This window comes from Paroedura picta, chromosome 17 (genome assembly GCF_049243985.1).
Source record: "Paroedura picta isolate Pp20150507F chromosome 17, Ppicta_v3.0, whole genome shotgun sequence".
In the NCBI taxonomy this organism is placed as follows: Eukaryota; Metazoa; Chordata; class Lepidosauria; order Squamata; family Gekkonidae; genus Paroedura; species Paroedura picta.
In genome coordinates, this window is record NC_135385.1 from 12115153 (window position 1) to 12141064 (window position 25912).

Genomic DNA, 25912 nt, shown 5'->3' on the forward strand with positions numbered 1-25912 from the left:
AGAACAGCCCCAGAAGAGGGACTGTAACCATGAAACCAGAACACCCTCTCTACATTTCTCTCTGCTCGTTTATTTTTGCTAAAATCTGTTGCTCACAGTCCAGTCTTTTGCTCCCTTTTAACAAATAATGCATCATTTTAATGCTATTTCTACTAGCTGAGGTTTTCGTAATCTCTGTGCCTTGCCAGTGGGCTGACTCTTCTGTAGGATATTGTTTTGTTACAAATAAATACATGCAGCCTGTCTGGCTAGAGCCCCTTTCATGAGACCCATGCTGCATCTCAGGCTGGTAGACTCACCTACAATCTCTTCTAATTCGGAGGATCACTGCACCAGCCTCCCGCCTCCGATATTACAATCTGCTGAACGCCTTAATGGGCAAACTCTCTGCCTCCCATGCATCAAGCATGTTTCCCCTGAACATCAAGTTCTTGCAAGCGCACAAGGACAACAGCCAAGAGATTTGGGCAGGGCCGGTTTATCCATGTAGCAAGTGTAGTATGTACTACAGGCCCCACAGTGCCTTCTCCCCATGCCAAAATTGGCACCGTTTCTGGAGGGAGGGAGCCTACCAGGAGATTTCCCTTATTTGAATTTCAGCCTGAAATGAGGGGTAAGTACAGGGGTGGAAGGATCTGCTGCTGACAACGATCCCACTGCCAGCCACATGAGAGCCGGCTCTGGCACGGCCCGCTCAAAAACAACGGTGCATTCTTACCGTGAACAAATACCATTTTGCATTGTCATTTAAGATAGCGATCCCCAACCTGTGGGCTGTGGACCACATGTGGTCCGTCAACTAATTGGAGGTAGGCCCCGAAGGACGCCTTCTCCCCCCCCCCGACCCTTTACTTCATCCCCCCCAGCCCTTTACAACACACTTCGGGTGTCCTTGTCTCCCATCACTCCCAGATGGAACTGTCTCGTTGCAGAGAAACAAGCTCAGGGTTCCCATTGATTTGTCATTGTCATGAGTTAAAATTTCCATGAAAATAAAGTGTCCCTTATGTTCACTGTTGTGGCGTGTCTGTATCTTATTTTGAAGGAACGTTTAAACATGACCATAGCGATCAGAGAGCGTTAGGGCAGTGGTTGAGAGTAGAGGAGTAAACTACCCCCCCCCCACCGGGCCTCAGTAAAAGGCGTTGAGTAGTCCCCGGTGATAAAAAGGTTGGGGACCACTGATTTAAGAATCCTTACCTGCCATGGGGTCGGCACCTGGCGACAACACAAAAATCAAAGGTGCACAGCAGTTGGAGTCACTGTAACTCCCCGACAGGTCAAAAGTCGGAGGCTCGATGTACGTCCTCCCCATGTTGTACGAGATGAATTGTTGGGTGGCCGGGACGATTTTATCCGGCCTCAGGCAACGGAGGATGACCAAGCGGTCGAGGCCCATGACCAGGCTCCAGTCGCCGGGGAATTCCTCCTGGTGCGGCTTGGCGGAGTCGTAAATGGCTTTCCACTGCGCGACGTTGAACTCGACGTGGCCCATCAGCCCGTGCAAACTTTTGAGGGCCGAAGCGCGGACGAGCTCCGCCCAGGCCTTTTCGGACAGCCACTCCGGAGCGGGGTTGGGGTGAGGGTTGTCCAGAGCCACCCCGCCGGTGAGTAAGAAACGCCACACTTCGTCGTCAACCTCATCTCTCCCCTTCATGATGCCGATGGTCAGGAGGAGGGAGAAGAGGAGCTTGTCCTTCTCAAAGAGGGACCGGCAGACGTTGTTGTAGATGCTGATGGTGAAGTGCTGGATGATGTTGTCGATTCTCTCCTCCAGGACCTCGCTTTTCCGGCTGTTGGCCAAGGACTGCACGTACAGGTTGATGAACCAGATCAAGGAGTATTGGTACATGGGCTCGATGTTGGCCAGATCGGAGATGCAGAAGAAGACGGTTGACGAATGGACCGCCACTGGCTTGTAGCCCATCCGAGTGGCATCTATTTCCATCTCCGTCACGGTGGCGATTTCCTGTTTCTCGGAGATTTCTTCCGACAACTCCTTGGAGGAAGACAGGACCTTAATGGCCGTCTCGTCTTCCAAGATATTCCCTTCCGACTTGGAGAGGACTTCCAGGATCTTGTCCTCGATCTCCTTCAGCTGCTTCTTGTTAGCCGCGCTTTCGATAATCAGCTTGTTCTTCTTCTCCTCCAGCTCCGGTTTCTCCTTGGCGGCCACGATCCCCAGGAGCTGGTCCTGGAGCCCTAAAGGGGTAATCATGAAATTGAGCAGGCAGACTTTCACAGCCACTTCAGGGAGGTAATGGGGATTCCTTAAGCGGGTGGTTATGTACAACTTGAAATCTTTTGAGAACTCGATAATATTCTCCCCGAGTCGCATGTACTCGACCCCCTGCTGCTTGAAAGTCACCTTGAGCAAGACGGGCTCCAAGAAAGCATCCAGCTCCTCGCCGATGTTCTCGAGCAGTACCGGGGTCCCAAACTGGATGGCGTGTTCCAGCGCCCTAACGTAGTTCGTGTCGGACAACTTGATCACAGAAAGCTTATTGCCTTTCTCCATGTTTTTGACCCACTTGTTGGCTTGCCCTTGAGGGTCAATCATTAACGCCCACCGCCTCGAGTTGGAAACGATGATGCCGTTGTCGATGGAGAAAGAATCGATGGGCAGCCCGGCGATCTGCCAAGCACGGATTTTGACCGGATCCCCTAAAGTGTTGCTGAGGCTGAAATCGTTGGAGCAAGGGATTTCCTTCTCTTTGCACAGCGCCAGCCATTTCTTCTGACACTCGAGGCGGTAATCCACGGTGAAGGCTCCCAAATACGCCACCGTCCCGGAAGACAACAAGACGTCCCCGGTAAGGTCGGTGTACTGGATCCCCAGTAAGCGCGCCGCTTCTGTCCAGCGGTCCTTCTCCCCTCCTAAGCCGCTGATCAGCTTCTCAGCCCGTATCAGCTTCTGAGAGCAGATTTCGATGTTTTGCTCCAGCTCTTTCTTCCGGTCGTTCATGTTCTCGAACTCGTTGTTCAGCGCCTGGAGGCGGTCGATGACGTTCTTCAGCTCGGCGCGCTTGGTGTTCAGCTTCTGCATCTGCACGTCGAGCAAGCCTTCGGCCACCCGCAGCCGCTCGCGTTTCGGGGCCACCACCTTGGCCACGCGGTCGTAGACTTCCATGGCTCTCACCCACTTGCACAAGCCCTCGCAGGCCGACGACACGTTCTTGATGACGGCGGGCTGGAAGTCCGGGTGATTGATGAACCGCTCCCGGATCCTTTTCATGACGGCCGGGGGGATGTTTTCTTTGTCGTACGTCTTCAAGCCCTCGAGGAACTTGAGGTCGCCAAGAAGCCTTTTGGAGCTGCCCCAGTAGTCTTCTATCATCTTGCCTGCGTGTCACACAAACCGTTTGAGAAGACTGACGATACAGAAGTCATACAAATATATATATTTCGGGCTGTTCTTTGCATTGTTTTGGGGGTGAGCCCATTAAGGAAATCTGACAGGGCCATCCTAAGCAGAGTTCAAATTCAGCATGGCATAGTAGTTAAGAGTAGTGGCCTCTCATAGAATCATAGAATCATAGAGTTGGAAGGGGCCATACAGGCCATCTAGTGCAACCCCCTGCTCAACACAGGATCAGCCCAAAGCATCCTAAAGCATCCAAGAAAAGTGTGTCTCCAACCTTTGCTTGAAGACTGCCAGTGAGGGGGAGCTCACCACCTCCTTAGGCAGCCTATTCCACTGCTGAACTACTCTGACTGTGAAATTTTTTTCCTGATATCTAGCCTATATCGTTGTACTTGTAGTTTAAACCCATTACTGCGTGTCCTCTCCTCTGCAGCCAGCAGAAACAGCCTCCTGCCCTCCTCCAAGTGACACCCTTTCAAATACTTAAAGAGGGCTATCATGTCCCCTCTCAACCTCCTTTTCTCCAGGCTGGACATTCCCAAGTCCCTCAACCTATCTTCATAGGGCTTGGTCCCTTGGCCCCAGATCATCTTCGTCTGGAGAACCGGATTTGATTCCCCACGCCTCCTCCCCGTTCAGCTGGGTGGCCTTGGGCTAGTTACGTTTCTCTTAGAGCTTTTCGCAGAGCGCCCTCAGCTCCACCTACCTCACTGGTTGTCTGTTGTGGGGAGAGGGAGGGAAAGGTGCTTTTAAGCCAGTTTGGGACTCCTGGCAGTGAAAAGTGGGGTATAAAAACAACTCTTCTTCAATACTGTTGAAATCAGTAGCAATAATACCATTTTCATTAATGTGGGTTATCAATTGAAAATAACTGAGGGGTTAAGACAATTTTCTAGCATCTAGATCAAGGGTGGCCCAACGGTGGCTTTCCAGATGTCCATGGACATCTGGCAGGGGCTCATGGGAATTGTAGTCCCTGGACATCTGGGCCTCTTCTGCACGATAGATAAGCTGATGAAAACTCACTAAATACATCGTCGTTTTTCTGATCTCTGCACAGAAGAGTGAATTTACTCCATAAAACTGATTTTGCTCTGCATGGTGAACTGCCTCTTCGGTGCTTTAAGCGTCTTTCAAGCGTCATTTCTGAAAGAGGCTTTTCACTGATTCATTTCTCTCCTGCCTGCCTGAGATGCCGTATTAGCCATGCAGAGAAGCTCCTTAGTTATGCAGATAAGTGACTGCATTAGAGAACAAAGCGGAGTTGGCAAAACTGCAGGGGGCAGGGCTATGAATTGTTTCATGCAGAGAGCATTGCAACGTAGTTTTTCAACAGACTATATTCAATGCAGAACAACGATTGTAATATAATAAAGCGGTCTAAACGGGTTGTTTTTTAAACTGTTTTATTTGGCTCCGTGCAGAATACCTCCTGGAGAGCCACAGTTTGTCCACCCCTGATTTAGATCATTATTAGATCAAAATAGATGGGAAAGGAGACGTGGGACTGCCAAGGGGTACTTGACAAGAACCAAAGACCCCACAGGCTCTTGCAGCCAGAGTGTTACCGCTTCCGCTCGGATCAGGCTTCCTCTCCGGTTTTATTCCTTTCATGACACAAATGCTCTCCATGACCAGCTTGACGGGGCCTGGCGGGTTCTGCATGGACTTCACAAGGGAGATGTCTGAGGGATTCAGAGTGTCGAGAGCAGCAAGGGCCGCCTCCAGGGCTGGCATGGCTTCGGCAAGGTCTCCTTCACATTCTTCCTGCAATCACATCAAACGCAACTTTGCTAAGCAGTCCCACAAAGCACTCCGCGCTGGTCTGTGAAACACCGATGGGAAGAACACGGCAGGTCCATTCCACTAATGGTGGCCCTTTCCACTCTCTATGCCAAGGGTAGTCAAACTGCGGCCTTCCAGATGTCAATGGACTACAATTCCCAGGAGTCCCTGCCAGCATTCGCTGGCAGGGGCTCCTGGGAATTGTAGTCCATGGACATCTGGAGGGACGCAGTTTGACTACCCCTGCTCTATGCTACTTGCTGTGTGAACTGTCTCTCTGGCTTTTGACCTTTTGACTCTGGCCTCTGGCTGTCCCCCTCCTACCTCAGCACCACAACCTGGCCAAATAGATGTGGTCCAGAGGGGCAGCACAGATATACCTGAATATCAAGCACAGGTGAAGTCATTTGCAACCTTTGCCAGGGCTTTGTACCCCCTCTGTTCTCCTTGCCCATTTATTAACTGGCATTGCTGAAAAGCCAAGCTGCTGGGAGGGACCCTGCTGGTGCACCTTAATGCCCTGGGCGACCGCTGCAGCATCATTGGCCTCCTTTTCGTCCGCGGCCACCAGCTCCTTCTTGGCATCCACCTCGACTGTCTCTTTTTCTATGTGGACCATCATTTTCTCCGTTTCAGCTGAGGTCTTAATCAGTTCGGGCTGGAGAGCTGTCAGCTCCTTCTGCATTTCGGCAACCTAAAGAGAAGAAGAAGAAGAAGAAGAGTTGGTTCTTATATGCCGCTTTTCCCTACCCGAAGGAAGCTCAAAGCGGCTTCCAGTCGCCTTCCCTTTCCTCTCCCCACAACAGACTCCCTGTGGGGTGGGTGAGGCTGAGAGAGCCCTGAGATTACTGAAGAAGAAGAAGGAGAAGAGGAAGAAGAAGAAGAAGAAGAAGAAGAAGAAGAATTGGTTTTTATATGCCGCTTTTCTCTACCTGAATTAGTCCGAATTAGGCTTACAGTCGCCTTCCCATTCCTCTCCCCACAACAGACACCCTGTGGGGTGGGTGAGGCTGAGAGAGCCCTGATATCACTGCCCGGTCAGAACAGTTTTATCAGTGCCGTGGGGAGTCCAAGGTCACCCAGCTGGTTGCATGTGGGGGAGTGCAGAATCGAACCCGGCATGCCAGATTAGAAGTCCGCACTCCTAACCACTACACCAAACTGGCACCAAACTGACACCCAGGATAAAACAGAGGTAGAGGGGAAGAGAACCCTGACAGTGTGTTTATGTAAAGCCCCTGATATTTCAAGCCTAAAACTGTAAAAACCAAAATACGAGATGACAGCAGAGTTCGAATGAGGATTCACTACGAAAGAAGGGGAGTAGCTTTCTCAAAAGCATTCCAAATTAACACGATATAATTCCGAGCATAATGATCCTCTGCAGGTTTATTTGGCTCTAAACCCAGCCAAGGGCAGAACTGCACTTTAAGTAAAATCCTGTGTCTGTTATCTTCTACTGTTATTCTTATCAGAATGCCCCCTCGCTTCATGGACCACTGCACAGCTCCCATTAAGAAGCATCAGATAAAATGAAAGGCAAAAGGTAACAGCGCAAGGAAATCTGGATGAGACTGAGAAGAAGGTGGACTGAAAATCGGTGGAAGGAAGGAAGGAAGACACCACGAACATCAACCATTTGAGACACTACATAACTTCGGAGACTCTTGTGGCGCAGGGTGGTAAGGCAGCAGACATGCAGTCTGAAGCTGTCTGCCCATGAGGCTGGGAGTTCGATCCCAGCAGCCGGCTCAAGGTGGACTCAGCCTTCCCTCCTTCCGAGGTCGGTAAAATGAGTACCCAGCTTGCTGGGGGGTAAACGGTCATGACTGGGGAAGGCACTGGCAAACCACCCCGTATTGAGTCTGCCATGAAAACGCTAGATGGCGTCACCCCAAGGGTCAGACATGACCCGGTCCTTTGCCTTTACCTTTTTATAACTTCGGAGGTGCCACATTCAGTCCATCCTCCAGCAGCTGCGCTGGCTTCCGGCTGAATTCCAGAATAGACTTAAGGCTGAATTCCAGATGCTGAATTGCCCAATTAATGGGGAGTGCTCTTTGCAATGATCATTATGGACAATGCTACAGATACTGAAGATGCCCGCTTTTTGAGATCCACACTTACTTGGGAGGCTGCAAAATCCAGCTTCTGAAGTCCCATAAGGTAACGGTTCCTCATGGTATCCACTTCCAGCCTTTTGCTATTTAGGAGTGCCTTGAAAGTCAGGATCAGCTCCAAGTAGGACGTCGGCGTCACGTAGTTGTGCCTCCGAAGGACGCTGTAATAGCTGACCGACAGCTCTCTCACGCTCTCCTGGAAGTATTTACACATTGACACGACCCTGCGGAAAACGCAGGAATTAGTAGGCAACTCGGAGGCTGTCAATTAAGATTGCGCAGCTGGGCCTGAGCCTCAGATGGAGAAGGGGAGACACACAGATGTGCCTCCGTCAGTTAATACGTAAAGCTGGTGGGTGGGTAGACGGCTGCTCTCTGTTTTAATGGCAAATGGAGAACGTGGGTGAGGAGGGTCAAACACTTCCAAGAAGTGCACAGTGAGATGAGGAAGGGAGGGGAACAGGGCCTCGCTCTGTTATTTGTAAAATAATACAGCCCCCAACCAGCTTTAGATATTTTGAAGTCTCCTTACTTTCAATATTTAAGCATTTGCTGGCAGGGGCTCATGGGAATTGTAGTCCATGGACATCTGGAGGACCACAGGTTGACTACCCCTGCCCTAGCTGACATTGGCATATTTAAAATCAGACCAACAAAGATTTATTCAAGGCATGAGCTTTCGAGTGGCATGAGTTTTTCCTGAGGAAGAGTGCTTGCCCTCGAAAGCTCACTCCCTGAATAAATCTTTGCTGGTCTTAAAGGTGTTCCTGGACTCTGATTCTATTGTACTACTTCAGACCAACACGACTACTCATTTGAATCTATCGGCATATTTGTAAAGTAGACAAAAATGTCTGTTTATATAGCTGTGTGTATGACCATTCTGTCGAGCTTCCAAAAGGGGGGCATGGCTGAATTGTAAGGAAAATGACCTAGAATTGTTTAACTAGGGATATTCATCATAGAATCACAGAATCATAGAGTTGGAAGGGGCCACAGAGGCCATCTAGTCCAACCCCCTGCTCTACGCAGGATCAGCCCTAAGCATCCTAAAGCATCCAAGAAAAGTGTGCATCCAACCTTTGCTTGAAGACTGCCAGTGAGGGGGAGCTCACCGCCTCCTTAGGCAGCCTATTCCACTGCTGAACTACTATTATCCAGTATCTGTTGTTTTAATGAGATGTGCATGTCTTAGATTAAGAGGTTTCCAGCTTAACCTTAGTATTTTTACTTTATTTGCACCTGTGGCCCTCGCCTACAAGGCACCCCCACTGAGTGACACCTACATGTTTATTTTGTTTTATAATGGCAATCAATGCATCGTGTTGCTTTTTAATTTACAGTTAATTTTAACCCACTTTTGTACGCCGCCCTGAGCCTTATTGGGAGGGCGGTAAGGAAATTGTAATCATAACAATCTTTTCATGTAAGCGAGAGGGGAAAAAACAACTCCGCCTTAGACGCCGTGCGACATACGATTTCCTGACTTCGTCCTCCAGCTTCACGTCCTCCAAGAACTTGTTGGCTACCATTTCGAGGGCGTCCTTTGGCCAGGTCTGGAACCAGTCGATTGTGCAGCAATTGATGAGCGAAGGGAACATTCTCAGGCGATTCCGGAAGGCGTCTCCGATTGGACTCATTGCTGCGGGGCGGAGGGAAAAGGAAAAGGTGCATTTTTCAACCCAGTTCCCGACCCCGCCGTAAGCAAGACAAAGAAACGTCCAAGAGGAAACGGGAACCTCTTCGAATCACACCTAAAACGTGACCCTCTTAAATTTCAATGGTTCCAGGCTATTGAACAAAAATTCGTCTCCATTGGCATCGATCTGAACTCCCTACTACCTCTGGAAGAAAAATGTATCTTTCGGATTATTAAACAGAGAATATTAGACCATGAGCAGCAGGAACTCGTACCTACCCAGCCTCGAGTCTGCTCACCAGCATTCTTTGGCTTCACTATGCAGAGAAATATTATGCCTACATATTTGCATCTTCTTGATGTCCCACCCCTGAGAAGAGCTTTTCTCCTGGCACGAATGAATGCTTTCCCCTCAAAGGTCTTAGAGGGAAGATTCCACCGTATCCCATACCATGCGAGACTCTGTCTGTGTTGTTCTGTTTGCCCTGACTCTGTCTCACACATTTTGCTAGATTGCCCCTTATATGAGCAGTGTCGGGATGACAGCTTTGTTGCTTTGCTGGGAAACAAGCCTTCTCTAAGTAAATCTATGACCTTGCAAATTCTGCTCTCTGACAAAGACCCAGAGGCAACCATTTTAGTTGCCAGACTTTTAACTAAGATGCTTTTATAATATGCTGCCTACCTTGTATTTTATCTCTGATAGTTTATTTCATCATTTTAAGATCTGTTTGGTCATGTAACCCTATAAAAGCCTATTTTATTATTTTGTTGAAATTTCAAACCCGATTTTTACATGTCATCCATATTTTAATGCCAATCAAAGGTGACCGACTGACCTAAAACGATGTGCAGGTTCTTCTTCACCCGCTCAATGAAGAAGTTGTACATGGCCAACGGAGTGGCGTCGATCCTCCTGCCTTCCGTCCTCGCCGCACTCTGCATCTTCTCGACGATTTCAGCCTTCTCGTCGGCGGCAAAGATGTTGGGCACGTCCCCCGTGTTCAGAAGCATGTTGATGTCCTCGACGTAGGACTCGTCCTTGATCTGGTTGTCGCAAAACAGGAAGACGGTGCTTTTGCTGGCCACGCCTGCCTGCAGCATCACTTTCTTGATATCCTCCCGCCACTCGTTGGTGCCGTAGAACTTGGTGATTTCGATCATGAAGACTTCGAAGGCGTTCATGAAGGTGGCCAGCTTGGTGGCGCTCTGCCGGCCGCTCCCGCCGATGCCGACCAGCAGCAAGTGGCCGTTGTCCTGCTTCAGCACCCGGCAAATCCTCGAGATGTGCTCGATGGCAAATTTGAACATGACCAGGGACATGGGCGCCTTGCTGATGTTGTTGAACTCCTCCAGGTAGTACTCCATGACGGACGTCAGCTGCTTTAGGTCTGTGATCTCATTGTAGATTTTCGCGTCGCTCGATGGCTTGAAGTAGTCCCCAAAGAACAGGCTCCGGATATTGTCGTCGCTGATTTTCCCAGTAGGTGATAAATGACTTAGGACCTGTACAAAAAACCCCCCAAAACCACTTAATTTGGCTTCATCGGCAGCAACCTGTCTTCACATAACAGGAAGTGGTGTATGTAGACGAGGAACCGACTATTATTATGCGGCTGTTTTACTTTTGTACCTGAAATGTGGGAGCCTTGTGTAAGACAATCAAAACCTGGAGATTTCAATTTATTCTGTACACGAGGGGTCAAGCCTCTTGCCATCAGGAACACAACCGGCCTTAGAATAGGGGGGTGGAGTGGAAGAATTCTGGGGACAGACTCCTCCTCCCCCCAGGACCTGGAAAGGCTGCAGGCAGCTGTTAGGGAACTCACCGGCAGGGATCTGCAGCCTCCGATCCTCGGAGGGAAGTGGAAGGAGGAGGGGGTGGTCAGGGGTGGAGGACGGAAGGCGATTGGCTGGCTGCTGGACAAGCCGGTTGGAGGAGGAAGCACTCAGGGGGCGGGACAGCTGCCCTGAGTGGGTGTTAAGCGCTGAGTGGCACTTAAGCCATGAGACCAGCTCCTCCTCCAAGCCCTCACCAGAAATATTAAGTGGAACAGATTTCTGCTGCTTTCCTCATACCCAAACAACTCTCTGTTTGAAGCCCAACAAACCTTATCAACGCTCTGCTTGAAGCAGTCAGACGTCGTTTCTTTCACCATGTTGAAGAACACCTGTCTGTCATCGGCATCAATTAAGCGGTCATAGAAGACGCGGTAAACTTCGTGAATCCACAGCCTGATTAGTTTTTCTCCATCCTGTTGAAGAAACGGAGGGGGGGGGGGATATGTGCCAGGGTTTTATTTATTTATTTTACCCCTCACAACATGGTCCTGGGTCGGTGCACAGCATGTACGTGGCTTAAAGCACGTTGCTACAGAGATCAAAATGCACAGAGGTTCAATAGAAACATATAGTTAAAATATCAAACATTATAGAAACAGTTTAAAAACTGTTTGGTTTTAAATGTTAATGTGCAAATGTTAAATGTTTCTTTATTTTTGTGATGTGATTTTTAGGCCCCCTGCTACGACATCGGTCTCGGGGTGGCTAACATCATTAAAACGATATACAAGCTTTCCTAAAATCATTTAAAACCGTTTGCAAGTTGCCTGAAAGCTCCTGATAATATAGGACTGCTCTGTCACAAGCTCTCTAAGAACCTGGGGTCGAGTAAGTTCACATTAAATTATATTCCCCAGGATTCAGATAGCAGAGATGATGTGCAGATAGGTTGGATCTGTTATTACAGACGCTTCAAGCTGCCCGTCCCCGAGGGCTCAAGGCGGCATATAAACGGGATGAATGAATGAATGAATGAACGAACAAATGAACGAATGAAGTGAAACTTCCTGCACAGAGGATAATCCCCAATACTGTACAGTAGATGGGCCAGGTAAACATTTGGACACAGAGTCATTGCAGAAGTAGGATGTTGCCTCTTGATTAGTTGTTTTGGGAGACAAGCCCCCCCTCCCTGCCCCGAAATTATAAAATTGTCAGAAGTTCCCAAATCACAAGGAAGGTAACCCATTTATGTATGAGCACAGAACTCAGAACTCAATGTTCTGTGTTTTGCAAAAGCTGGAAAATCCTAAATGTCCTGCGGTCTTTTAATTTCTCAAACAGTATTTTAGCCTCCTTGCCATGGGCCAGGCAGTCAAATGTCGGGGGCTGCATCTTTCCCTCTAAGACTCACTTGGGGCTGTCCAACAGCCCCCCCCCCCCCTTGCACTGTGCTTGAGACGCACGCGAAGGGCAGCCCCACCTGCAAATGAGTGTGTGGGCACAGCAGCACGCCTCGGATCACGCGGGAGAAATCGCGCAGGTTGAAGACATAATGGGACTTGGAAGGTGTCGGGAGGAAGTTCTCCACAGCCAGCTTGTAGATATTCATTGTCGCTTGAACCATCATTTTGCCAAGCCTTCAAGAAGAAACAAATGCTGAAGTGCAGCCATGAGGCCTGGCTCTCTTCTCCTTCCCCTCTTCTCTGTCCTACTACCTGCTCCTAAGCCCTCCCGCAAACCTCTCCCCGAAACCTTCTTTGGACCACCGGAACCTCTCTTCTTCACCACCACTTCACTTGTAAGTGCAATCTCCCCCATCCCTTCCACCTTTTCCCCTTTATCATGAACAATGGAGTAAAAATATTAAACGTACAAAATGTCATTGATTGAGAGAAAACAGGTCTAAAACGGTTTGTAGACTCCAAGAGGTATAAGCAAAATGTCTAATTAATCTGATGGGATCATCATCATCATCATCATCTTCTTCTTTTTCTTCTTCTTCTTCTTATTTGACTTTTAGCCCGCCACTCCTGGAAGGCTCGTGGCGGGTTAACATTCAATAAAGATCCCAATAAAATACCCCTAAAAATACACAATGTCCTGACAAAAACCAACATCCTAGACATATGCGGCGACATAACACAACTAAAATATCCCCTTAAAAACCAACTCTGGGGTTGGCGTGGAAAACGATCTCAACTGCCCGTAGAATAGTTGAAGAGGGGGGTCCAGATGTTCCTGGTGTGCTGTAGGCCAGGGGTAGTCAACCTGTGGTCCTCCAGATGTTCATGGACTACAATTCCCAAGAGCCCCTGCCAGCGTTTGCTGGCAGGGGCTCATGGGAATTGTAGTCCATGGACATCTGGAGGACCACAGGTTGACTTCCCCTGCTGTAGGCTATTGGCTCCTTTCATCATATGTGGTGGGCTTGCGACCGGGTTAAAAAGTTCTGGATAAAGATTCATGCTTTAATGGAGAAAATGTTAAAAATTAAGTTTCCTTTGTCTTCGAAGCATATGTCATTACGTTTCTTTCGTACTAGCTTGCCTAAATATTCCGGAGAATTTTCCCTCCACACAACTGCAGCAGCCAGGTTGACAAAGGTGGGGATCACAAGGCTGGACTGGAGTGAATCCATAGCTGGCCAAAATTAGAGAACTTGCCACAGTGACAAACCTTACAAGCTCAATGAACAGCAGACCTCTTTCTGTGGTTTCCTACGCCCTCCATGTAGGGACCACCGTTTCACAGTACAGCAATGTTGATCTGCACCCAGATTTGCGTCCCGTTGCACCAACAAGATTTTGGGGGCAAGGTGCCTTTGACTCTTGAAAGCTCAGATGCCCCAAATCTTGTTGCTTTGACTCTGCCCCTAAAATCTTGTTGCTCTCAAGTGTGTAAAAGGTAAAGGTATCCCCTGTGCAAGCACCGGGTCATGTCTGACCCTTGGGGTGACGCCCTCTAGCGTTTTCATGGCAGACTCAATACGGGGTGGTTTGCCAATGCCTTCCCCAGTCATGACCGTTTACCCCCCAGCAAGCTGGGGACTCATTTTACCGACCTCGGAAGGAGGGAAGGCTGAGTCAACCTTGAGCCGGCTGCTGGGATCAAACTCCCAGCCTCATGGGCAGAGCTTTCAGACTGCATGTCTGCTGCCTTACCACTCTGCGCCACAAGAGGCTCTTTCTGCTATGATAAGACATTATAATTTTTTTTTCCTAAACCAAAAAGCCACCAATTCTAGAGCTTTGCCTCCCCGGATTAAGCAGCTCCCTGATTATTTGGCCTGTCCTCCCCTCTGCACCTTTCCCAGTTCTGTGAAATCGTTCTTGAGATGAGGAAGGGTGCCCAGACCAGCGATCACCTTAAGAACGCGACGTCGAATCCTTTGCCGAAATGCCAGTCAACGATGGACGTGAAGATCTTGGTCAAAATCTCGTCGTCGAAGGCACTGATGGAAACGATGTTCAGGTGCCTCGTGAAACGTTCTGCCGGGAGGAAGACGAGGGCTCAGCACAGCCTGCCTTGGTTTTAGTGGGCTCACAGCGGTTTGGTTTGGTTTGCACACTGGGGATCCTTTGAGCTAAGGAGATGAACCTACTCCAAATTTTGCATTTGGATCTGCAGTGGGGGTCATTTGCTTTCCAAACTGGAAAATGCGGTAGCTGAGGGCATTTGGGGTTGCTCTCTACTGCCCCCCTGCCCCTTCACCCTTCCTGCCCCAGCTCTTTTCCTGATTCAAATTCCCCCCTTCTGCTCTCCCATTCTGACAGGGGCTCCTGGGAATTGGAGTCCATGGACCTCTGAATCATGGAGTTGGAAGGGGCCATACAGGCCATCTAGTCCAACCCCCTGCTCAACGCAGGATCAGCCCTAAGCATCCTAAAGCATCCAAGAAAAGTGTGTATCCAGCCTTTGCTTGAAGACTGCCAGTGAGGGGGAGCTCACCACCTCCTTAGGCAGCCTATTCCACTGCTGAACTACTCTGGCTGTGAAAGTTTTTTTCCTGATATCTAGCCTATATCGTTGTACTTGAAGTTTAAACCCATTACTGCGCGTCCTTTCCTCTGCAGCCAGCAGAAACAGCATCCTGCCCTCCTCCAAGTGACAACCTTTCAAATACTTAAAGAGGGCTATCCTGTCCCCTCTCAACCTCCTTTTCTCCAGGCTGAACCTTCCCAAGTCCCTCAACCTATCTTCATAGGGCTTGGTCCCTTGGCCCCAGATCATCTTCGTTGCTCTCCTCTGTACCCTTTCAATTTTATCGACGTCCTTCTTGAAGTGAGGCCTCCAGAACTGCACACAGTACTCCAAGTGTGGTCTGACCAGTGCCGTACACAATGGGACTATGACCTCTTGTGATTTCACAAGAGCCGCCGTTTGGTCAGTGACCGGGGCCCACCGGGCCGTCATACCCGTAATATCATTCCTGCCTCCGCCGGGAGGTCCCATCGCCGCGACAAACTGAAGGTCGACGATGTCCAGCCGGGAGGTGTCCTTCTTGTCGTACCAGTGGCCGTGGTCGATCCACTGGCGAAGGAGCTCAATGGGCGGCTGAGCTCCGTAGATCTCCTTGGCGGGCATGTTCAAGTCATCTGAGGAAGAGCCGGGAGGGGTCACGCACTCGTTCTCCAAAGACACGGGCCCCTAACCTTCCAACCCTCATCAAAACACAGCGGCGAGCGAGGCCAGAGGTGAGGCATGTGCCAAGGCTGCTGGAGCCCCTCCTCAGGCGCCTTCCCCGCCACGCCCAGGCACACCTTTCCCCTCCACCTGCCTGCCCAGGCTCCACCCCCCATTCTTCAGCACTGCCGGGGAAGGGTGGGCCTGTGTTCACGGTGGTGGCAGCACCAACCCCAACTGGGAAGGAGCCTGGGGGTGGCATGAGCAGCTGTCAGTGAAGGCAGCGGAGGAGTCTGCAGCCACGCAGGTAAAGGATGCCTAGGTAGATAGATGGCAGGTCAGGGAGAACCACGGCATGCTTCTGGCAGAGGGGGAAATACTGAAAAGGACAAAGAGGAGTCTAGTAAAGTCAACCCAGCTCAAAACGAGACCAGAAGGCTGGTCTATGACCGTAATAAAACTAACTGAACTGGACACCAGAAGGCTCAGGAGAGGAGGAGAAGAGGAGGGCAAGGAATGATAGGACAATGATAAACCTGTGTTTAATTGCAGGTTTAGAGTCAAGGAATGGGTTCAAATGACAGGAAAGGAGGTTCCACTAAGATATTAAATATTAAAAAGCCTTTTCTGACGGGGAGGGCTGTTTGCAGATGGAAGTTGCTGCCTCAGATGCTGGTGGAGCCTCCTTCGTTGGAAGCTTTTAGGAGGAGATTGGAGGAGCACCAAGCAACAGGGTGTGACTTTTAAATCCCCAAGAAGGTGGGGGCCCTTTGTGGCTTCTTCCAGCTCTGGGTGATTCTGATTGTGATAGAGGCTTGAAAAAAATCTCATGTCCCCCAATGCAGGTGTACTCAGTCTGCAGTGGGGCTTCCTGGGGTCTGCAGAAGACACTGTCCTTGGTTTGATTCCGGCCCTTCCCATAAACTCAGTTGGGGGCTTCAGGAAAGCCCCTCTTCCTCCCATCCATACTGTGGTGGTCCGGGGTCTTTGTGAGCTCCCAGCTGGACCTGAGCTGGTACTTATTAGTTCCATCAATCTATCCAGGCACACAGGTCAGGCAGATAGCTCAGTTAGGGAAGGGGGGAGGGCTAGAGGTTGGGGTGAGAGGGGATGGGTGATAGGGGATTTTTTATTATTGTCTTAAGTTGTATGTTGTTGTACGCTGCCACCGGCTGGCTGGTTCTGGGAGGGGCAGCCTATCCTAGTTAATAAATAATAAAAATAGTGGACCACTTTTCATGGTTATTTGTGAGGATTAGACTAAGATATGGTGTGGCGAACAAACCGGTCAGTCCTAGAGGAGATCAGCCCAGACTGCTCCTTAGAAGGCCAGATCCTGAAGGTGAAACTCAAATCCTTTGGCCCCCTCATGAGAAGGAAGGACTCCCTGGAGAAGAGCCTAATGCTGAGAGCGATGGAGGGCAAAAGAAGAAGGGGACGATAGAGAATGAGGTGGATGGATGGAGTCCCTGAAGCAGTCGGTGCAAACTTAAATGGACTCCGGGGAATGGTAGAGGACAGGAAGGCCTGGAGGATCATTGTCCGGGGGGCCGCGATGGGTCGGACACGACTTCACACCTAACAACCACAACAAACCTTACCCACAAACACAATGGCTTTTTTCCCCACCGGCGGCCCGAAAAGTCCCTTTCGCCTCCTGTCCAGCTTGGACATGATGATGTCCTGGGTCTGGTTGGCTGAGGTTCTGGCGGAGAAATTGATGACGTTTGGAATGTACTTGGTCTTTGGGAGCTGGACCAGAAAACTGTTGGTGATGGCTGATTTCCCTGTTCCGGTGGATCCCACAAACAGCATCGGGATGTTATGCTCCACGTAGGTTTTCAGGAAGAAAGACTGCCTGGCCGTTTCTGTAGTTGGGATGATGAGTTCAGAGACCTGTTGGGAAGAGGGGACAGGACAGATCACGGGCTTCCGAGGCACGTATCCCTCTGAGACTGGAGAAAGGCCACGGACATCTGGAGAGCCACAGTTTGGCCACCCCTGCACTAAGCTCAGATTCAGATTCAGAGTGCCTCTATTGGCACAAAATTGCAAAGCACAAAACGAAAGTTTCAAACAGTTCCAGATGTAAGATCTATCGTAAAAGATTTTCGTTTAAAATGGCCAGCAAAAACTTTGCTCCTTTTATAATAATTGCTGAGTCCCTCCCATCTAGTATCATTTTAATCCAGCGTTTCTCATTAACACAGCTGGATTTCAATTTCTTCAGATAATTAGCTAACGGGCGATGAAATACTTCAAACCTAGGACACACCAGAAGTAGGTGGTACAATGTGTCAGGGACACGCCATCCATGTAAACAGTCTCTCTCCTGAGGAGGGATCTTCAGAAATCTACCTTGGGTGACATTTGAGGGAAAGATGTTTAAGCGAGCTACTAAAAATGCTCTTAACGGGTGTGTCTCCAAAATTTGGAGATACATGGGCATGGATTTGTAAGATAAGGGAATATCCCAGAAGCGGGGAGAACATACACTGTTGTTAGAGGAGCCCAGAATCTGGGTCTCCTGATCTTCTAGTCTCTGTGATACTAGTTTGAGTATCGTCCGTTCGTCCTGCATGCTAAGGGATGAGATGGTCTTCAGAAAGGCCAAACGTCGGGTTCAAAACAATGCAACAAACCAAAAACTCATTATCAAAAGGAAATGGTCAAATCGGTTCAAAACCACTGGGGCTATCAGTGTCACCACAGCATAAATGAAAGCACCAGGGAGGAAAGACTAATGTCAACAAATGTTGTTTGTCATTCTCCAACAAGTCAGGCCATGAGGAATGCAAGCAGACTTCCCAGAAGCTGGATACAAGTTGGGGGCAGGGGAGAGAGAGATGGAAACATGACAGGGCCTCCAATTTGGATCTAGCCTGTTGACCGGTCCCCGGTGATAAAAAGGTACATTTTAGACCAGTTTTCTAGCCTGCCAAGATCATCTTGTATTCTGATCCTGTCTCTGGTGTGTTTTCTACCCCTCCTAGTTTAGCGTCGTCTGTAAATTTAATAAACACGCCCTCTATTCCTTCATCCAAATCATTTATAAATATATGTTGAACAACACAGGGCCCCGGACAAATCCCTGAGGCACTCTAGTTGTCACTCCTCTCTGAGAAGATGATGAGCCATTTACTAGCACCCTTTGGGTGTGATCTGTCAACCAGTTCTCGATCCACCGAACAGTAACTGGATCCATCTCATTTTAGCAACTTGTCAATAAGAATATCATGGGGAACCTTATCAAAAGCCTTAATGAAATCAAGGTAAACTATATCTACAGCATTCCCCCGATCTAGCAAGGTAGTAACTATCTAAAAAAAAAACCGAGATAAAGTTAATCTGACATGACTTGTTCTTTAGAAAGCCATGCTGACTCTTAGAAATTACAGCCATCCGCTCTAGCTGCTCAAGGACAGACTGCTTGATGATTGGTTCTAAAATTCTGCCAGCTATAGACGTCAAGCTGACGGGTCGGTAGTTACCCGGATCCACCTTTTTCTTTCATAGACTACCCCTTCTGTTCCTTCATCCACATCATTTATGGTGTTCTTCACAAGCTCTTCTAACATCCCACCTTGGCTCCAGCAGGAATAACTTGTTCCTCTTTTGTGATGTACTCGGTCCATACGTTCCACTGCCCACTGGCTTGCTTATGAAAATAAAAATCATAAACGCTCCCTGAGGAAGGAAAGGCAAGGGGACAGTCACATCGAAACCGAGAAAACAGCTCTGTGTCTCATTTTAAATTACAGCGGTTGGATATATTTCTAATATTTTCCCTCCCTGAAAGGAAAATCAAAATCAAAATCATCCGTGGTTGCTGAATTCCCTCTGTAGATATTGGGATTCAAAATCTCTGCCAGTGGGCATAAAGGCAAAAATATAAAAATGATCCAAAGGGCATACCCAGCACCTGGGAGCCTCTTTTGCAATGCAACGCTTATCCGAAAGAAACATTCAGCAAATATAATGTACACACAGTGACTGAGCCATGGGCAGCTCAAAAGCGAATACAACTCAAAAGAGGCCTAGCACTTTTCATAATCTCTGGGGTCACTAAAAAAAAGCGACTGCTGAAAGCAACTTTCAGAGGGTAGTAATGACTCTAAGGCAGCCTTTCTGAACTTTTTTACAGCCGAGATCCCCGAAACATTCTTCGGGCTTCGAAAAACCTCAGAAGTGGCATGATTGTGCAGAAGATGGGTGGGGAGCATAGATGTGGACATGCCCACATGGGGCCCCTCCCCTTCTCACCCCCTCCAGGCCAGAGGGGAGTCGACATGATCATATATGGCCATTGTTGTTGTTATTGTTAGGTGCGAAGCCGTGTCCGACCCATCGCGACCCCCTGGACAATGATCCTCCAGGCCTTCCTGTCCTCTAACATTCCCCGGAGTCCATTTCAGTTTGCACCGACTGCTTCGGTGACTCCATACAGCCACTATCCATATGATATATGGCCATAAAGGTAAAGGTATCCCCTGTGCAAGCACTGGGTCATGTGTGACCCTTGGGGTGACGCCCTCTAGCGTTTTCATGGCAGACTCAATATGGGGTGGTTTGCCAGTGCCTTCCCCAGTCATTACCATTTACCCCCCAGCAAGCTGGGTACTCATTTTACAGACCTCGGAAGGATGGAAGGCTGAGTCAACCTTGAGCCGGCTGCTGGGATTGAACTCCCAGCCTCCCAGAGCTTTCTGACTGCATGTCTGCTGCCTTACCACTCTGCGCCACAAGAGGCTCTCAAAGAGGTGATATGGCAATATCAACTGATAAATGTTTCTTTTCTTTTCTTTTTTGAGTTATACCGTGCCCCTCCCAGCAAATTTTAAAAATTAACTAATTCCCACCCATTCAGGAAACTCCTCCAGGGTGTCAAGAAACCCCAGGGTTTCACAAAACCCTGCTCTGAGGTGCGACTACACTGCAATCCAGTTCTGCCTAAACCAAAATGAGGCTATTCTCCCAGCGTACAAATCACATTCAGTTTTTGAAACACACCTCTTTCCGGAAATATATTGTTCTTCGTTAACTTCACGCTTTTGGGCCGGGGGTTGGCGTCGTCCGCTCCCAATAAGATATTTCGGAAAAAGTGGTCGAATTTCTTCCTGCCCTCGGCGTTGATGGTGGCCCCAATGGTCCACACCAGTGCGAACAGGAAGAGGCCCTGCAGCCACAAGGTGATCTGCTGACTGGACATGGTCTCGCCTTCTTCATCGCTCGATTGGTCTATTTCATCTAAAATGGAAAACATAAAGGGATGGCAAAGGTGAGGCCCAGGCGGAAGCCAGAACTGACACGCCCATTATATCTATCTATCTATCTATCTATCTATCTATCTATCTATCTATCTATCTATCTATCTATCTATCTATCTATCTATCTATCTATCTATCTATCTATCTATCTATCTATCTATCTATCTATCTATCTATCTATCTATCTATCTATCTATCTATCTATCTATCTATCTATCTATCTATCTATCTATCTATCTATCTAACCATCCATCCATCCACCCACCCACCCATCCATCCATCCATCCATCCATCCATCCACCCACCCATCCATCCATCCACCCATCCATCCACCCATCCATCCACCCCCCCCATCCACCCACCCACCCATCCACCCACCCATCCATCCATCCACCCACCCACCCACCTACCCACCCACCCATCCATCCATCCATCCATCCATCCATCCATCCACCCACCCACTTATTTGATTTTAAAATCACAAGTCAGCTCAAGCTCCCACAGCTACACGCCAGTCATAAAAGGGAAACAGAGAAGCACAACACCGGGAAAATGCCAATCAAACAAAGCAGCCAGGGGCAACAAACAAACAAAACAGAAGAGCTACTTCACCAAAGAAAATTAGCACAGATCTGTTTTTGGTCACTGGCATCCAGAACACCTTTACTGACAATATGGTTTCATCGGGATGCAAATTTTAAAAAGGCCTTTCCTTACATTTATGATTGCCACAAAAGCAAACACAGATTTCAACAAATGAGCCAATGTCATTCTTTGAATTGGCTCCAGGCCGTCTGATTTAAAGAGGTCGATAGATGGTGCCCCCACAGCAGCCTCTCTGATTTACTGCTGTGATATCATAGAATCACAGAGTTGGAAGGGTCATCTAGTCCAGGGTCATCTAGTCCAACCCCCTGCAGAACACAGGAAATTCACAACTACCTGCCCACTCACAGTGACCCCAATTCCATGCCAAGATAATCCCCCCCCCCAAAAAAAATCCTGGCCAGTCTGGCCTGGAAGAAATTCACCTCCAGATGCCAAAGTGGCAATTGGCATTTCCTTGGGCATGCAAGAAAGGGCCACAAGAGCCAAGCACCAACACAATCCCTTCTTCCCACCTACTCTCAATCTGCCTAAATTCATGAACAGGAGATCCAGAGAGGATTGGGAAGAGTAGACCCCCCTCCTCCCCCTCCCCGCAGCCATCTATGCGGCCTTTGGAAGCTCTGCCATGGTCTCTAAGTCAGGTGGATCAGCTGGGAATCGAACATGGAGAAAGGAGCCACAGAGCACAGGGTAAATATACAGTGACTTCTATTTATAATTTACTAAATTCATCTTCCCTTTTTGCCCCATCAGGGACCCCAAGGCTGGTCCATACAGCTGTTTGGCAGTGACACAGGTTGAAACCTATGATCAATTAATCGTAGTTTCAGCTGATAAAATATTTTGCAGTTCAGGATCAGAAAGAGAGAACGTTTTTGCAGTGCTTGATTGACGAGTGACACACTTTTCTGTACTCCTTGAGATTAGCATGAGCTTTGTGGTGCCTTCAAGATTGGCATATTCATTGTGTCATTAAGCTGCTGTGGATTAGGGCCTAAATCAATCAATCTACAAGAGCCTTTAAGAGTCCTGCCTCTCAGAGCTTTGCTGAGTAGCTGGCCTGAATGCTAAACTTAAGCCCAATAATTGTGCTTCCTCCTTAACCAAGAAAGGGCAGAAGGATTTAGACTCAGGGCACGCAAGCGCCACACGGAAGCTTTTTTGCAATGAGATACAACATGGAGACAGGAAGAGAGACTTGGGTGAGGACGCAACTCAACGAAGAAAATCTTGATGAACGCCCGTCAAGTTTTCTGTGGATTATTTTGTTTTCGCTCTTTCAGACTGGCCATGGTTCACAAGCGGGTATTTGCCCAACATCACTTTCATACCTTTTGCAGGACACAAATTAATGAGAAAAGACTTGCAATACTTCTATGTAACACCACGGCACATCAAGGCGTTCAAAAGAGTGGGAGTTGAGGGAAAACACAGTCAGAGTAGTTCAGCAGTGGAATAGGCTGCATAAGGAGGTGGGGAGCTCCCCCTCCCTGGCAGTCTTCAAGCAAAGGTTGGATACACACTTTTCTTGGATGCTTTAGGATGCTCTGGGCTGATCCTGTGTAGAGCAGGGGGTTGGACTAGATGGCCTGTGTGGCCCCTTCCAACTCTATGATTCTATGATTCTGTGATTCTGTGATTCTGTAATTCTATGATTCTATGATTCTGTGATTCTGTGATTCTGTGATTCTATGATTCTGTGATTCTATGATTCTATTATTCTATTATTCTGTGATTCTATGATTCTGTGATTCTATGATTCTGTGATTCTATTATTCTGTGATTCTATGATTCTGTGATTCTATGATTCTGTGATTCTGTGATTCTATTATTCTGTGATTCTATTATTCTGTGATTCTATGAAAAGGCCTCCTTACCAAGCAGGCAGCTGTACAGCTTCATCATGCTGAAGGTCAAATGGATGGGCGAAGACTGCACGACCACTCGGCAATGGTGGCGAATAAATTCCAAAGAAGGCTGAACAAGCCACATGAACAAATCGTTGATCTGCAAGAGAAAAAGGGGCAAACAGGAGCTCTGCAGTCGCCAAACAGGCCGTGAAAGGCATCCGATGAATTGGACGGATTGCTCCTCACTGATTCAGCCAGCCATTCTCAACCTTCTTTTGGCCACGGCCCCTTTAGGAGCTCTTCCTGGGTTCCAGCCCCCCCCCCCAGCGCTTGCACTCTGAGGTAGGCTAAAAAAGGCCTAAGCTAAGAGTGAACGAACTATACACAACATTCCTTGTCTTATATATATATTAGGGGCCAAGCCTGTTGCATTCAGGAATACAACTGGTGCTAGATTAGGGGGGGTGGGGTGGAATAACTCTGTGGACGGCCTCCCCCTCCCCCCAGGACCTGGAAAGGCTGCAGGCAGCTGTTAGGGAACAGACCGGCAGGGGCAGCTCTCACACGGCAGGGATCTGCAGCCTCCGAGCCTCAGAGGGAAGTAGAAGGCAATCGGCTGGAAGGCAATCGGCTGGCCGCTGGACAGACAGGCCCGCCAGTTGGAGGAGAAGGCACTCAGCCGCCCTGAATGGGTGTCAAGCGCTGAGTGGCTCTTAAGCCATGAGGCCAGCTCCTCCTCCAAGCCCTTACCAGCCGATAATGTTTATAGATGTCACAATACCAAAATGAAATCAATCCAAAATCTACACACCAATTCTATATGGTTCTCTTGCAAGTTTGACGGCAGCGTATTCATGTAAGAATCCTTCAGGGGCTTCCAGCCTAACTGGTGAGGCTCCATATAGATCATGCCGCACCTGGAAGAAAGAGATGCTTTCCTGTTGCACAGACTGACTTTTCCCGGCAAAATTGATTCAAGAGGGAGACCGTGTTGGTCTGAAGCAGCAGGACAAATTTTGGGGCACCGTTAAGACCTTGAATCACTTTGTTGGTTTTAAAGGTGCCACTGGAAATCAGACTTCAGACCCTGTTGGTCCTTCATTGGGATTCAGTGATTCTTTTGCATTGCTGAGTTTTGAAATCTTGCCTAGAGCATTTTAAAAGCTCCCTGCCCATCTGGTTGAAGCATGGAATAGAAAGGCAAACAGTTATTTCCTGGGCTAGAAGGAACAACTGGGTAAACTGAGCAGAAAGAAGATCCAGTGGGAGGAATCCACAATTGCTTGCAGGAGGCATCTTTGGTAGGCATCACCCTGCCAACAAAAGTGCGTCTAGTCAAGGCTATGGTATTCCCAGTTGCAATGTATGGCTGCGAAAGTTGGACCATAAGGAAGGCCGAGCGTCAAAGAATTGAGGCTTTTGAACTCTGGTGCTGGAGAAGACTCTTGCGAGTCCCTTGGACTGCAAGGCGAACAAACCGGTCAGCCCTAGAGGAGGTCAGCCCTGCCTGCTCCTTAGAAGGCCAGATCCTGAAGATGAAACTCAAAGACTTTGGCCACCTCTGAGCATGACAACTTGTACCCTACCTGTCAGCGTCCAATCTGGCCACTGTGATCCATGCAACAGTCACCTCCAGGCTAGATTACTGTAACTTGCTCTATGGAGGGCTGCCCTTGAAACTGCTCTGGAAGATTCAAGTGGTCCAGAATGCAAGCTGGGCACTCCCAGTTGCACTGGCTCCAGATTGGAGACCAGATCAGACTCAAGGTTTTGGATCTCACCTTCAAAGCCCTAAAGCAGAGGTAGTCAAACCTGTGGTCCTCCAGATGTCCGTGGACTACAATTCCCATGAGCCCCTGCCAACAAATGTAGTCCACGGACATCTGAAGGACCACAGGTTGACTACCCCTGCCATAAATGGTCTGGAACCTTTGAAGATACGGGACCACCTCTTCCATTATGTCCCCCAAGGGACATTACAGACCCACTTCCGGTGCATTTGCGGCATGCAAGAAGCACCAAAGGTCTGGCAAGCCCCGGAAAAAAAGAAATCGGCACATTCCTCCATTACGGGGTGTGGGCTTACTAGTGCTCGTGAACCGGGGTGCCGAACAGCAAGGACGGCCAGAGCAAACCCAAAGCAAAACCGACGCATCCAGAGTCGCCTGGATTTTACAAGGCAAGGCGGGGAATGAGCGGCACTCCTGGTTACCTGCTGACGGTCGCCGGGGACGCCTGCTCCAGATCTTCCGGCTCAAACATCAGGCTCATATGTGAGCTCATCTGAATGATTTCCCCACTCATCAAGCAGAGCTGAAAGGGAAACGTCACACTTGGCTTAAGCAGCTACCTAGAAGCCTCCCTTTTACCTTTCCGGTCCAGAATGAAGCTCTCTCACTTTGATTTCTTAGTGACAAGACTCGGCGTGAGCTTATTCCTCAAGCCGCCGGATTACAGACCTCCGAAGCGCAAGGACTCAGCTCTGCTTTTGCCAAGCGAAACCAACAACATCTACAGGGCTCCTGCCCTCTCCCTCCCAGGAACCTATTCGGCCGTTCTGCCCCTGGACCTGTTGGCGCTGTTAGAGTCCAGAGGTAACTGGACTAGAATCATAGAATCATACAATAATGGAGTTGGAAGGGACCTCATCGGTCATCTAGTCCAACCCCCTCCATTATTAATATAATGGACTATAGCATTAATATAAGTTATCAATGTTACTATTATTATTGCTGTCGTTATTTAGTTGTTATGAAAAGACTAAGTTCCATGTACTGCGTTCTATGTAAATCACCCTGAGCCTCAGGGGAGGGCGGTATACAAATATAATCCTTATCCATGGTTCCTCTATGTATTTGTGACACAGCCTG

The 25912-nt window shown here is 48.8% G+C and overlaps 1 protein-coding gene across 1 annotated transcript in view; it reads right to left on the reverse strand.

The window, feature by feature from the left end:
• The window catches only part of DNAH3 (dynein axonemal heavy chain 3), a 47792-nt gene that overhangs the window by 18278 nt on the left and 3602 nt on the right, over nucleotides 1-25912 (reverse strand). Inside the window, exons 4-19 of the mRNA XM_077316527.1 lie at nucleotides 25255-25355; nucleotides 23854-23959; nucleotides 23070-23199; nucleotides 20327-20563; nucleotides 18900-19003; nucleotides 16918-17212; nucleotides 15109-15288; nucleotides 14058-14181; nucleotides 12174-12330; nucleotides 11020-11163; nucleotides 9748-10414; nucleotides 8746-8911; nucleotides 7277-7493; nucleotides 5661-5843; nucleotides 4933-5131; nucleotides 1201-3342 (exon numbers count right to left, since the gene is read on the reverse strand). Coding sequence (XP_077172642.1) covers nucleotides 1201-3342; nucleotides 4933-5131; nucleotides 5661-5843; nucleotides 7277-7493; nucleotides 8746-8911; nucleotides 9748-10414; nucleotides 11020-11163; nucleotides 12174-12330; nucleotides 14058-14181; nucleotides 15109-15288; nucleotides 16918-17212; nucleotides 18900-19003; nucleotides 20327-20563; nucleotides 23070-23199; nucleotides 23854-23959; nucleotides 25255-25355 — 5152 coding nt within the window. The remainder of the gene's footprint in view (nucleotides 1-1200; nucleotides 3343-4932; nucleotides 5132-5660; nucleotides 5844-7276; nucleotides 7494-8745; nucleotides 8912-9747; nucleotides 10415-11019; nucleotides 11164-12173; nucleotides 12331-14057; nucleotides 14182-15108; nucleotides 15289-16917; nucleotides 17213-18899; nucleotides 19004-20326; nucleotides 20564-23069; nucleotides 23200-23853; nucleotides 23960-25254; nucleotides 25356-25912) is intronic.